The sequence below is a fragment of the Budorcas taxicolor genome, chromosome X (assembly GCF_023091745.1).
Source record: "Budorcas taxicolor isolate Tak-1 chromosome X, Takin1.1, whole genome shotgun sequence".
NCBI classification, from domain to species: domain Eukaryota; kingdom Metazoa; phylum Chordata; class Mammalia; order Artiodactyla; family Bovidae; genus Budorcas; species Budorcas taxicolor.
Genome location: NC_068935.1, coordinates 99,200,483 through 99,215,804, shown reverse-complemented (window position 1 = coordinate 99,215,804; position 15,322 = coordinate 99,200,483). Strand labels below are relative to the sequence as shown.

The window sequence follows — 15,322 nt, the reverse complement described above, 5'->3', positions numbered from 1 at the left end:
ACTTTAAATGTTCGAAGTATGATTACTTTAAGTTCTTTTTTTTCTTTTTAGTAAATAACAATCTAAGAACGGAAATGAACATCCTTACTCTAATGACAACTAACTTCAAAAATTTTTGGTTGAAAGTCAGCATTTTTCTTTTGTATGAAAATACTTTTCCAGTATCCTTTGAGATAATTTTATGTTTTTTCTCCTTAAATCAGTTTTGCATTTCTGAAGTAAATTCAAGTTAGCAGTAAGTTTTTATTGTTGTTAGTTATATGTGGATTGGGATTGCTAAATATGTAACATCTTTGCATCTTTGTTCATAATTGAAATTGGTCTATATTTTTTCTTTCTTGAGTTGTCTTTATCTAATGCCTAGGAGCTGGTTCTACATTCCAAGGACCTGGTCAGAGGAAGAGAAAGCAGAGTGCAACAGCCCTTTCTTTGAAGGGAATCATGAGATTTTACAATCCCTTCATACACATCTCACTTATGAGAATGTAGTAATTTGAAAACTTTCAGCTGCAAGAGAGGCTGAGAAATGTCTTATTTTGTCTGATCATGATAATAGGACTGCAAACAATGTTGTTGCAAAATAGACTATATTAATAATAGAAATTAATCCCTATTATTGGTAAATAAGGGAATTATGTCTGTATGCTGTGAAAACCTTGTTTCACTTAAAATTTTTCCTTGGATAATGGAGAGTGTAAGTATAAACTTAAGTAGGAAAGAGAAAAACTCTCAGCTTGACTGCTGCACTCGTAGCAGGAGTTCTGTAGTCTAGATTTTAAGAAAATTAGACACAAGTATCTTTATCCAGGGCTCTTCCTCAGAAAGGCACATCCGTAGCTATTTTCATCATTTCAGCACCTGCCAGCTCTGCTCTCATTCAATGATTGCCAGCATTGCAACTTCATTGTTCATTTTTAATATCGACCATGACAGCCTATCACCATGCTGAGCTTCTTGCTTGAGTGTTTTAGGCTGTCTCCAGGTTCTGTTTACTACTCCTGAAATCCTCTGCTTATGTTGCATGGGATTTGAGTAGTCTTGTCCACAACTCTCTTTTGCTTTTGAATCTTCTTATCTTTCACGTGTAATTTTTTTTTTTTTACAGCATGTGAGACTTACTGAGAATTTTATGTATCATATTCTATCCATTGAGCAATTACCATGTACTAGATATGTTTTGTTGTTGGTGATAGATACATTGCCTCCCTTACTTCTCACAAGTATCCCAAGTGTCAGGTTGTTATTTTGAGTATTTTACATGTATGATCTTAATTCCTCAAAATAACCCTATGAAATTATGACTCAGTTAACTTGTTTTGTGAGTCAGTAGTGACAAGCCAAGCGGCTAGAGTGATGTGACAAGTGGCTAGAGTGATGGCCGCTCTAGCCTGATTTCATGATCACTACACAATACTATGCCTAGATTTTGGAAGCAGAGTTTTTTGTTTTTGTGTTTTGGGGGGGGTGGGGAGAGTATAGTTGATTTACAATGTTATATTAGTTTCATGGAAGCAGAACTTCTGCGCTGTTGCTTTAACTTTGGACCTGATTGATGTAATGAGCTTTAACAACCTCTTTTGCTATATATTATTGTAACTAGGAACGGTGGTGTCCAAAAGGTAGTTTGGACTGTATTAAGGAAATGATTCTGTATAAATTGATTGAGCAAAGTATTAAATTCTTTTATGAAAATGTGTAACAAGTTATTTAAGGCTGTAAGATACTGATTTATTCAGCAGTACACCTTTCCCTAATAACTTCTATATGCTTGTTACTTTACCATAGGGATCAAAAGATGTCTTGAGTTCTGTCTCTACCTTTTTACAAGCTCATTTCTAATGGAGGAGATAAAGGGCCTATCTGTAATAGACATGAGTATTCATTTGGAAACTTGTTTCAAAAAGCTTAACTCTGTTTGCACTTGGGAATGTGTCAGATAATGATGATACTTGTGGAAAGAAGACACGAATGATGAGTGTGATGGATAGGAATTTGCCAAATTGAGAAATAGTTGAAGGAATGATGGCATTGGCTTTTTCAGCAAAGGAAGCAGATGTGTTTAAAATCATGGAAATGTGTAAGAGCATATTTTATTCATAGGTTTGCATGTCATTTGTCCTAGTTGAAGTGGTGGCTCTGAGATTGGGAAAGTTGAGCAAGAGTCATAAAATGAAGACCTTTATAGTCAGGCTAGGTTGTAAGGAATCTTCAAAGGAGTTTAAAATAAGAGTTAAAAATGTTTGAGTTTTTGCAAGCTCTTTGACAGTGGTGTGGAAAGTATGTTGAAAAGGATAGGGGCAGGTGTATGGAAAGGGAGGCTAAGGTTTGGGAGCTGAGTTAGGAAACTGTTGAAACAGGCCAAGTAGACAAAGTCCTAAATTACCTAGAGAAAGGCAGTAAAAGTGGAGAAGGGGATAGATTCAAAAGCTTTGAGATTGTAAAATGAACTTTGTGAAAAGGATGAATTTGGCTTATTGGTGGGGAGGAGGTAGGAGAGGAAAAGTAGGATTACTTTTTGGCTTGGTTAACTGGTGAGATTGCTGTCATTGTGGTTTCAGAGTCTCCCATACAATGTAAGATTCATAGAGTTTCAGGTATTTGTAGTACATTCAACAGGTGGCGAGTACCCAGTTTGATTGACTGTTAATACCTTCCTCACTCTGGTGACCATGACATATTAACAGGTGGAAGGAGAAGAAAGCAGAAATCTTCTGTTCTTTATGCAAAGAAAGCAAAAGCTTTCTCAGAAACCCCATGGTAGAAATCTCACTAGCAAGAGTTCTTATGTCACCAACTTTTCCTCAGTGGAAGTAGCCAGGAAAAAGAGGATTGATGACAGTGGCTTCTATGGGATTTCATAGACAGATTTAAGAAAATTTGGCAGTAAGAGAGTCTAATATGAGGTTGCCAACTGCTGACTTAATGAACCACATATCCTTGAGAATAACTTTAGACATAGTATAAAAAGCCTTCAATATAAATGAATTGTAATCTTACTGTTATAATTTCTTAATTTGGGATTGTGATGAGTACTGTAATACAGTCTAGGTCAGAAGTTGATAAACTTCTTTTGTAAAGGGCAGCAGAGTAACAGTTTTAGATTTCATAAGCCAGATAGTCTCTGTGTTGTAACTGTTGGGCTCTACTGTTGGATCTGGAAGCAGCTATAGACAGCAAGTAAATAAATGAGTGGGTGTAGCTATGTTTCAGTACTACTTTATTTACAAAAATTGATGGCTGGCTGGATTGGCCCATGTGCCATAGTTTGCTGATACCTGATAGAGATGTTCTAATAACCTCTAAGGATTTGGACTGAAGCAGGAGTTTGTTTTATAAATAATATATTTCTCAGAAAGCTACTCCTCATCACTTCATGGGAAATAGATGGGGAAACAGTGGAAACAGTGTCAGACTTTACATTTGGGGGCTCCAAAATCACTGCAGATGGTGATTGCAGCCATGAAATTAAGACACTTAATCCTTGGAAGGAAAGTTATGACCAACCTAGATAGCATATTCAAAAGCAGAGACATTACTTTGCCGACTAAGGTCCGTCTAGTCAAGGCTATGGTTTTTCCAGTGGTCATGTATGGATGTGAGGGTTGGACTGTGAAGAAGGCTGAGCACCGAAGAATTGATGCTTTTGAACTGTGGTGTTGGAGAAGACTCCTGAGAGTCCCCTGGACTGCAAGGAGATCCAACCAGTCCATTTTGAAGGAGATCAGCCCTAGGTGTGCTTGGGAAGGAATGATGCTAAAGCTGAAGCTCCAGTACTTTGGCCACCTCATGTGAAGAGTTGACTCATTGGAAAAGACTCTGATGGTGGGAGGGATTGGAGGCAGGAGGAGAAGGGGACAACAGAGGCTGAGATGGCTGGATGGCATCACCGACTTGATGGACATGAGTTTGAGTGAACTCCAGGAGTTGGTGATGGACAGGGAGGCCTGGCGTGCTGCAATTCATGGGGTCGCAAAGAGTCAGACACGACTGAGTGACTGAACTAAACTGAATCCCCTAACTTCTCACAGTAGATTGGAAAATGACTTCATCACATTTAAACTCATTCTCCTATCAGTGCCTTTGCTCAGGTCATCCTTCTGCCTAGACCCGTGTTTCTCAGTGGGGCTGCTATTGGCATTTTTGATGAGAGTATACCTTGGGAGGGAATACATTTTTATCAAGGCACGTAGCCATTCACAGCCCCAGGTCACTATTTCCAAAAGTGTGTGGATTAGAACCACTGGCTGAGGTGGCTTGTTTTTCCTTCTTTCCTAACCATCCTTAAGATACAGTACCCAAGTTCTACCTCTTTTCCTAGTCTTTATTATATAATCCTTAATTAACTCTTAAATGGTTACAGCTTGGAATACATTATTCATGAAACTTAATAGTCATTTGTCTTTAGATTATAAATTAATTGATGGTAGGAATTATTGTCTGTTTTGTTCACTTCTGTCTTCCCAGTGCCAGTAACTCTATTATGACTCATAAAAGGTGCTCAATAAATATTCAAATTACATTGTCTTCTATTATGGAAAAATGAGACTTGCCTTCTTGCTGAGATGTATAAGCTCCTGATTAATAGGGACTATCCCTCATACTAATTCCTTGTCACCCAGGGAACTGAACTTGATACTGAACTGGGGATGCAGTTTACTAGACTTTCAGGCATCTGCTAGGTGGAGAGCACTGTGCATGCTAGGCGAGGGTAAACAGAGATGATTACATTTTTATCTGATGGTATGGAGGTTAGTCAATACACAAATAACAAAAATACAGTAGTTAAAGGAGTCAGCTCTGGAGGCAGACCTAGATTCAGTTGCTGTGTCTGCCGCTGTCTCTTTGAGCAATTTTCTTAATCTCTCTTAACTCTTTCATTTCAGCCACCTCAAACAGCTGTTGTTGTTCAAGTCGCTAACTCTTTGAGACCCCATGGCCTGTAGCTCTCTAGGCTTCCTTGTCCTCAATTGTGTTAAAATTCATGTCGGTGATGGTATCTAACCATCTCATCTCTACTGCCCACTTCTTTTGCCTTCAGTCTTTCCCAAAATCAGGGTCTTTTCCAGTGAGTCAGCTCTTCACATCAGGTGGCCAAAGTGTTGGAGCTTCAGCATCAGTCCCTCCAATGAATATTCAGGGTTGATTTCCTTTAGTATTGACTGGTTTGATCTACTTGTAATCCAGGGGACTCTCAAACACCAGAATTCGAAAGCATCAGTTTTTGGCGCCCATACTTCTTGGTGGTCCAACTCTCACATCCATACGACTACTGGAAAAACCATAGCTTTGACGATACGCATCTTAGTCGGCAAAGTGATGTCTCTACTTTTTAATGCACTGCCCAGCATATTAGAACCTTTTAAAAGAAATGATGTTAGCATTTTGCATAAAATTAAATTCTTACTGTTGTACCATGTCGCATGCTAGGGACATTGTACTAAGGCAAAATTTAGAGGTTGTAAAGATTACCTCTGGCTTGAGGTGGGAGAAACAACAAAGCTCCATAGGGAAAATGGCATAATAGATCTAGATGGACTGATAGAATTTATACAGTGGCACGGGTGGTGACAATAAGCTTTCCTAGAGGGGGAAGGATGAACTATGAACAGAGAAAGTTGAGAGAATGCAGGATATGTACTGAAAGCAGAAAGATTCCTCAATAAACTCAAATTTCCACCACATACCACACTACTTTCTCTGGCAGTTAACTAATTTGGTGATAGATGCTCTCTATTATTATTCAGCCATGGTCTCTTCCCCTCCATCTCCCCCCACCTAGGGAGACGGTTGTGATTCAAATGTAGACTTTCTTGGGTAGAACATTTTGAATTAACTACTCTTGTATTCTGAATATCATACCTCCCCCCTCTACACACACAGTAAGTAGAGTGTGGGAGAGAGTACATTTTAATCAGTTCAGCTTGTTCAACCCTTGAGTATTGTTCTCAATACCTAGTAAAAGTTCACTTTATTTCAGCCATAGGGTGGGATGGTAAAGGAGTGATCCTGATTGAAGCCATTTTCAACTAAATTTAAAAAATTTGAATATGAACTTTTGAATCCGATGTTTTCTGAGATCTTTGTGAATACCCCTGTAGCATGTAGTTTTCTCATTCAGAGAATTGAGGGTAATGAGGATCTAATGAAATTAAATTTCCATATTTATTGCATTTTAAGATATACTTAAAACTTTTTCAGTGCTTCCAGAAGGGTACATAGAATGCAAAGGAAATATATAATATGACCCTAGAACAGATTTTAGTATTAAAAAGAATAACTGCATACCAATAAGTCTCCTAGGTGTTTATTATACTTTGGACTTTAAATATCACTGGTTCTTTTCTGCATTCATTGAATGACAGCAGCTGTGGGATAAGGACTATAGTTGGCTCACACCTAGCACAAAATGACTCTGAGAATGTTCTTTACTGTCTCCTAGAAATTCCCAGTAGGATTGAGTCCCTGTTGCCCACAGCTGCATAGCCATTCATGTTGTGGCTGTTGTTTAGTCACCAAGTGGTATCCATCTCTTTTGTGATATCATGGGCTGTAGCATGCCAGGCTCCTCTGCCCATGGGATTCTCTAGGTAAGAGTACTAGAGTGGGTTGCCGTTTTCTTCTCCAGGGGACCTTCCTGACCCAGGGATGAAACCCATGTCTCCTGCATTAGCAGGCGGATTCTTGACCACTGAGCCACCTGGGAAGCCCATAGTCATCCATACTACACCCTTTCTTAGCTTCCTTCCCTTCCCTGCTTTACTTCTCCAGATCCATTACTGGTGTTTTCTAGGGTAACTTCCCAAATAAAATACCTGGTGGGCTGCCGTCTCTGGGGTCGCACAGAGTCGGACACGACTGAAGCGACTTAGCAGCAGCAGCATTCTGACTGGTGTGAGGTGATACCTAATTGTAGTTTTGATTTGCATTTCTCTAATAATTAGTGATGTTGAGCATCTTTTCATATGTCCATTGGCCATCTATATGTTGCTGACAGAATTTTACTTCAGGACAAGTTTGATTGAAAAGAAACCACAGGATCTGTCCAAGTTGATTGGATTCTGTGCTATCTGTTGACTCTTAAGCTATTTTGGTGTTTTAAAGATATATTGTAAATATATTGTAATGCAGGATAGAGTGTTAATAACTTAAAACATCGTGGTTACTATAATTTATAATAATAACATATGTATTAGACATAAATGCTTTTCTGAAAAGTCTCTTTTTTCCCTTTCTTTTCAGAATGCTGCCTTTTTATATGGTCTTGGTTTGGTCTACTTCCATTACAATGCATTTCAGTGGTAAGTTAATGTGAAACTAGTAACTCAGTTGTTTCTAGTATATAGCTTTTGTTTGCATTTTTTTGTTTGTGTGTGTATGTATGTGTAATAAATACAAAATATTTTAATATCAATAAGCCTACACTTTCCAATAATCTCTTGGAATTATTACTTTGTTCCTTTAGAGATATTGACCCACCTTAGATAATTCAAAATGTATATGTTCCTAAAAGAATCTGGTATAAAGAATACTTACATTAGAAAGCTTTTGGAATTTCTGTAATACTTATTATACCTGGTGGTCCCCAGGTTATTTGAACAGGGGAATGATTGTGCTCTTTGTTTTCAAGGTTTGTGGGTGAGTGATGTATGATGACCAGTATTTGCTTTTCAGACTTTTAGACATATTGACTGCTCCTTCCCTTCCTCCTTCACCAAAACGCACATGCACATGTACATACACTGCTGCTGCCGCTAAGTCACTTCAGTCGTGTCCGACTCTGTGCGACCCCATAGACGGCAGCCTCCGAGGCTCCCCCGTTCCTGGGGTTCTCCAGGCAAGAACACTGGAGTGGGTTGCCATTTCCTTCTCCAATGCATGAAAGTGAAAAGCGAAAGTGAAGTTGCTCAGTCGTGTCCGACTCTACTTTCCAATTTCTAGTAGCTAGGGACTAGATTTTAAACTCTCAATTCTCTCTTCTGTAAAATAGTAATAATGGTGCCACCTTCAGAGTCAGACATTAATAGACATGTAAGATTTTATAAACTGTAAAGTATATCAGATCCTGTTACTATGGCCTTTGCCCCCTTGTTGTTTTTCTGTTTACCAGACAAGACAGTAGCATTCTCTAGTGGAAAGAACATAGTTGACAGATTGGTATTCTATCTCAGCACTTTTAGTTTGATCTGTTTGCTCGTGTGTGTGTTAAGTACATTGCAGTTAATTGTCTTTTCTACTCTAATAGAGTTTTGATAATCAAATGAGATAATGTACGTTTTGTAAACTGTAAAGCCCTATGTAGATTTTTTTTTTTGGAAATTTATTCAACTTTGTCAGAGTCCTTTCTAGTCTGCATAATTTTAAGCTTGAGTGAGTGCTGCGGAAGTCCAGAGGAACATTTTTACCAAAGGTTATAACCCTGTCATATACCTGATGGGCACCATGGATATTTATTACAGAGCTTTTAATGTGCATTGGCAATGATGTGATATGATTGCTCTAAAGAGGAAACTTCAAACATAATCACTTTTCCCAGATGCCTTTTCTTTCCTCTTTGGTTTTGGTCCTGTTGGTTTTTGATTATCAATGGAAATACTGCATTGTTAGAGAACATCTGTATGGATAGAGTATTATAATCGTTCAAATTATTCATTTTCATGGTAAACTTTACAAAGCTGTAATTGGTCTTTATAAAGAAGTTTTGTAATATTTTTCTTCTAAATTATACATTGTTGTAGAACAGTCTAAAATTTAAGCCTCCTAACTTGTACGCAGTGTATCATGTATCATCAAGAGTAGATGAGGAGTGTTTTAAAATCTCTTAGGTTCTTAAAGATCCTATTTATAGAAGACTTTTAGAACCAGAAATGGCCTTAGAGATTAATTAGTTTTCTCCCTTAATTTTATAGATGAAGAAAACAAGAGATGTGTGTGTGTGTAACTCAGTATTATGTAATTGGTTGCAGAAGCAAGCTTATGCTCAGATTTCTCACTCTAATTATTTTGTCTATTGTAGTCTGTCTGCAAGTTTGAAGATTGATAGGTCATTATTTTTAATCAGTATTTATAATTGTTCTTCTGGGCGTATTTGTACAATCTTTATGGCCAGCCAGAAATAATTTAGGTGAAACTCAAGGCAAGGAACACTACACTTTTAGAAATGGACAGGTATACCTCACACGAGTTAGTTTTCACCTACCTGTGATAACTTGTGAACTCTGTAGATCACATATAAAAGCATAAAATTAATAGTGAGGTGAAAGCATCATCATTTCAAAATTGGATTGCATTAAAAAGTGTGTGACCATGTCAAGTTAGGGGGCTTGTAGTGTGGAAAACTGTATCTTTGATTTTTTATCTGCATATGATTTCTGTGTCCTTCAGTTGCCTTAATGAAACTATGTAACAATGATACAATCTCTGAATTACTAAGTGCCTTCTGTTTTGTTGATCCTGTCCTGGTTACCATTTTCTCCTGTCTTAAGTTTCAGCTCTAGCTGCTCCCTGAAGTGATACATCTCACCCTGCTGTTTCTTTTGTAAAGTTTTTCTTTATTTACTTTGTCTGCTTGAGTCTTAGTTGCAGCACACAGGCTCTCTGCTTGTGGCACATGCGCTCAGTGGTTGTGGTGTGAGGGCTTAGCTGCTCGGGGATGTGGTGAATTGTTAACTGCTAGACCACCAAGGAAGTCATTCACACTCTCTCTTAATCCTTCATGGATGTATATTTTCTGTTTTCCTGATCAAATATGTTCTTTCACAGACTGCCCCCAATTTTGCTTTTACTTACTTGATTATAACTTGAACAGCCACAAAATTAGAAAGCTTGGAGTAGGTGCTTGGTGAGAGTTTTAGAGTATAGCCTTAATGGATCGGAACTTCCTAGGTTAAGACTAAATTTGTGTGGGGATTTTTTTGTTTGTTTTATTTATAGGTAGCTATTAATTTCTGGGAGCAGCCGCCCCCACACACACACTTAAGTGCTTTGGCACTTGTTGAAAAAATATTTGCAGAGAAAGGTATGGCATGCCTTTTTTGTATTGTTAGCTCAGAATGGTCTAGCTCTGGAACATTTATAGTTTAAGTAGAATTTAATATTTGGAAATGATGTCTGTTGGTATTTAATTAGATTAAGTATTTGAGAAGAAAGCATGCAACCAACATGTGTGTTGAAATTGGTGATAGTGACCTAATAAATTACTAAGAGCACTTTTATCAACTATGGGTTTTATCTTGTTACTCTGTCTTGTTTCTTGCCCTATTATGTTGCACCCTCCCCCCCCCCCCCCCAACCTTTTTTCTTTTTGAGTTGATGTTAGCCTCTTGAGTCAATTCAGTAACTTGGTCAGTTTTTCTACTTTCAGTTTGAGGAGCCCAATGTCAGAAACAGAGCAACGGTTAAATTCTCAGTAGATTTATCATAATTATTTAATTTTACTATTATCATACACAGTAACTTGTGACCAGACTTAAAAATTATATATCCAGCAGAAGAAAGGAAGCCATAGAAGTCCAAAGTAAAATACATGCAGCAGAGAGCTAGAACCAGCATCTATAAAGCCATTCCTTTCCATGTTTATGCCCATGCCTTCACTTCATGAGGGTGGCAAATTGCTAAGGGTACCTTGAACTGAGCTTTTCCTTGCCTTTATAATAAGAAACATATCTTTGAGTGAAAAAATTTGAACCATGTACAGTAGTAAATTATTATAACTTGTAGCCATATTTCTGAATATACCCCCTTGAAAATCCTACCATTCCTCTTTCTTTAGCTTGTAACCTTTTGTATCCCCACTGATCAATATCAGAATGATCTTATGGTAGCACATCTAACAGCTACATAATTCTTTGCCAGAGGCAGAGGATTTTGGAAATTAGCTTCCTAAATCTGATTAATAAGGCCTGGTAAGGAAATGTAGTGATGATTATTATGTTGACATTAGCAAGGAGTAGGGTAATGAGATGGAGGTGAGTTCAAAAAGACGGAGATGTTAACACGTTACAAGTGAATTTTCTCCAGGACTCATTTCCAATTACAAGTGTACCAATTATTTGTACCAGTTACCAAGTGTTCTTAAGGGTATAGTAATCTTTGCTTGCCTTGTAAAGTCACTGCTTTGAGTGCAAACATAAACATAAATAAACCTAATGTATTCGAGATAACCACCATTGACCTTGAGGCTTGTTTAACATGGAGTCAGGCAAAAACTTAATATTTAATATATGTTTTCTGAGCTATCATTATGCAAACTAATTCTCTTAGACCAGAGTTTAAGTATATTTCTATTAAAATAAAGCAGTCGATGTTAATGTATGTTCAATTTATTCTGTTTGCTTCTGTTTTGGAAAAAACTAGCAGATAAATAAGGTAGTTTTGGTAAAATGATGCTTACCAGTGACATATAGATTGCCAGAGAGAATTTGGAAGGGTTTGGACTGATTAAGCCTCAGGGAAATTATGAACAAAAACATAAACTTCACACTGGAGAGGAGAAAAAAATCCCACTGTCCGCAGTGATGAAATGAAGTTGGCTGAAGAGGGCAAAAGACCCAAGAGGTAATACATTAGCAAATGTCAATGTGAATAAACCAGTATATGATACTTCTAACTTAGCCTCACATTTAAGATCCTCTCTGTTTCAACCTCAGATAATCTTTCTACCCTTATTGTTCCCCTAAATATATTCTTTGTGTGAGTCACTACTGTATTAACATTTTGCTGAAAATGTCTTTGAGTATTTTTTACCCATGTAACTTGTTTTATACCATTTAGTTTGTTTGGTCTGCCTTCTCTTTCCATCTCTACCTTTAAATATCTTACCTGTCTCTGAGTTCTTCATCAAATCTTACTATTTGTCTCATTTAGAAGGAACATCTAAATTTCCTAAGTGTGTGTGTGTGTGTGTATGGAAGTATTAATTTGTTTTGTGAATGTGTTATTACTGATACAGAGCTAAAGTATTCTCTCTTTTATTAGTATGAAAACTTGTGAAATTACTTCCTTTATCCCATCAGATATGCCTGAGGAAAGTCTCTAGATTCACCTTTATTAGCTCCAGGGAACTTAAAAGTTTTATTTTGCCTCTTTAAATGTGCTCAAACTGTGCCAGGATGTTTACTTAATATCATTATTTTTCTATAGTTTGGTAAAGTTCTAAAGGAGGCTTTTTGAAAAATGACTTTCTAGAAACCTTATTAAAAATGAACATTGCTTTAAAATATAGTCAGTATGTATGTTTTTTGTAGGTAGTGCTATTAAGGTTTTAGTTTTTTATCATTTTCTTTAAAAAATTGTTAGTGTCTAACATTAAATGTAAAATTTTAAACTGAAAATCTATAGTTATAATTATGGTGATTAAAAAACATTTTTAGATTTTAAGAAGAAAAATGCATGGATAGTTATGTATAGCAATATGTACTTTTATTTCAGTAGAGATTATGCTTTAATATTTGAAAATTGTAAGCCTTTCTAAGCATTATATCATTAACAGTATTTTATGGTTTTAAGTAGCGATTTCTCATGTTCTGAAATTGTCTGTTGATCAGAATACTGATGTCAGCAGAATTTGTATGTGTTGGTGGTTTAGTCAAACTTGCACTACAGAGACCATGTTCTGGTTGCATATGGTTTGGTGAGATATGAGTGTATTAAAATGATGACCAAAATTAGTCTGAGTTGTACCTGTTTTCTCCACACAGCGCTCTCCCCCTCCTAACACACAAACACATTCTTTTTTCTGTTTCTTCTCTCACCCCCAAGAGGTGGAAGCAACACATAGGAGAGAAAGATGGGAAAAGTTCAGAAAAGGAAATGAAAATGAACTTAGATCTATTTTGTTAGCTCAGGGGAACTCTAATCAGTAAAGAGACTATGGAACATCCCTTCCCACCCTCTCAACAAGAAGTCCAGTTTGCTAACTATGAAAGTGATGACACCAGTAAACGGATACTAGACATTTTCCTGTAATGTGTAGAGTATTTGAAAATAAAAGAGGAATGTAGACCTCAAGGAATAGACCACTTGGAAAAACTGGAGATAGTATACTGGTAAGTAGAGAATAAAATGATTTGATTTATAGAGTGGCCCTGACTGCTGGTTAATACTAAGCAAAAAAAAAGGGATTGAGTTCGGGTGGTGAGTCGTAAAGGTAATATTGGATGTAGAGTGAAGCAGAAGAATGAAAATATTTCAGGTCAGGAGACTATCCTCAGGAGAAGCAGTGAAAGCAAGAGGGTTAATATTTGCATGAAGGAGTTCCTGAGATGTGCCAGCTCACATTTGAAGAGGAGCAGTGTTAAGGCATGACTGGGAGTGGGTATAACTGCTCACAGACCTTAAATGCTACATGGAGATTTGACTTGAGTATCATGGTTATTAGTAGGCAGTCAGAGGAGCCACATATTTGAAGAAGCATAGGTAAGCCAGAGCAGAGCAAGGAGAGTCTTTAAGGAGTCTGTTTCAGTTATCTGCTAATGAGATATTGAAGATTGAGTCTGCAAGTGTTGAATTCGAGGGAAACTTGGAAACAACGTGGAGAACTTAACGAATAGATATATATTGTTCAACCTTGTCATAGGCACTCGTAATAGTCCTTAAAGAGCAGTAAGGTGTAGCCCCGACTAGTATATTGGAACATGTGTTTTTGCTGATAGGTTAATTAAAAAAAAAAAATTTCCAGTATATTAACCTATATAGAGAACTTGTTAAACCTATGTTTCTTTGTAGTTGTGTAACATTTCAAACTAAGAACTAAAGGCATGTATGAAATAAAACACATTTATCAAATGTTGGACAAAGGGTGGAAATAGAAACTGAGATAGAGTAGGAAATATTTTTCCTGAAGGGTTGCTATTGATGCTTTGTGTTTTCATTCTTCCCTTTCGCATACATCCTTTCTTGGACTGTTTTTCTTCCTATTTTCTTTTTCTCCTTTAATCCTTTTATCCTTTGCTGCCTTCCACTTCCATTCTCCTTCTTTCATGTATATGTCTCAGGCCTGCCTTGGTTTTTTTGGGGGGTGGGGTGTGGTGTTTTTGTTTGTTTTGTTTTTTTAAATTTTTACTGGACTATAGTTTATAAGGTTGTGTCAGTTTCATCTGTACAGTGTGTGTGTGTGTGTGTATATATATACACATATATCCAGTCTCTCCTGCCTGGATTTTTAATTAGCATGTGTGCACATTGCTTAGTTCTGACCCATTCCATAGGAGTTCTCTGACCCATATCATAAGGTTAATTAGGATTTTATGAAGCATTTATTATTATTATTATAAAATATGCTTAAAATTGCACACATTTAACTATACATCTTTACATGTTACTTATAAAAATGAACAGAACTGTCACTTGGGTTGAGAAATAAAAAATTACTATTGCCCTGAAGTGAAAGTGAAAGTCTCTCAGTAGTGTCTGACACTTTGTGACCTCCATGGAATTCTCAAGGCCAGAATACTGGAGTGGGTAGCCTTTCCCTTCTTCAGCGGGTCTTCCCAACCCAGGGATCGAACCCAGCTCTCTCCTGCATTGCAGGTGATTTCTTTACCAGCTGAGCCACAAGGGAAGCCCAAGAATACTCGAGTGGGTAGCCTATCCCTTCTCCAGCGGATCTTCCCGACCCAGAAGCTTCCAAAAGCCGCTGAATTCCTGTTCCCAGTCACATCTTACCTTTTAATTGGTATCATTTACTGCTGCAGTTATTCTTCTCCTAACCTTTTTATGCCCCTCCCCCAACATGTGAGTTGTGTTCCCCCAGCATACACACAAGCTCTCTCACAGGCACAAACATACACACACATGCACTTGCTTGAGCACACAATCTATTCTATTAGAAAAAGGTGCCTCTAGACATGACCAAGAGAATACAGAGGCTGAAGCTGTACCTTCTCTTATTAGAAAGGTTTGAGAAAAGTACAGAGACCCTCTTAGTATGCAGATGAGTATCTTGAAGTCTGATTGAGAGGAGCAGGAAGCCACCTTTGAATAAGAAAGGTAATTTTCTTTGAATTTTTACATAAATTCTTTCATACCATGTCTTTGACTCCTCTCTTCTGTCTATACACACTAGATAGCAAAATACATAAATAACCCAACCCATTTGAAATGCCATGTAACACAGAGATGCTGAACTCTTTTTCAGGCAGAAATTATTTAACCAGATGTAAAAAAAATATTTATCCCATGATGGAAGAGCCTGGTAGGCTGCAGTCCATGGGGTCGCTGAGGGTCGGACATGACTGAGTGACTTCACTTTCACTTTTCACTTTCATACATTGGAGAAGGAAATGGCAGCCCACTCCAGTGTTCTTGCTTGGAGAATCCCAGGGAC

At 37.4% G+C, this 15,322-nt stretch overlaps 1 protein-coding gene across 6 annotated transcripts in view; it reads left to right on the top strand.

Annotated features, from left to right (window-relative positions):
• KDM6A (lysine demethylase 6A) overlaps positions 1-15,322 on the top strand; it is a 176,585-nt gene that overhangs the window by 73,356 nt on the left and 87,907 nt on the right. For all 6 annotated transcript variants that reach the window (XM_052663511.1, XM_052663509.1, XM_052663514.1 and 3 more), the window contains exon 5: positions 7,240-7,298. In XM_052663511.1, coding sequence (XP_052519471.1) covers positions 7,240-7,298 — 59 coding nt within the window. The remainder of the gene's footprint in view (positions 1-7,239; positions 7,299-15,322) is intronic.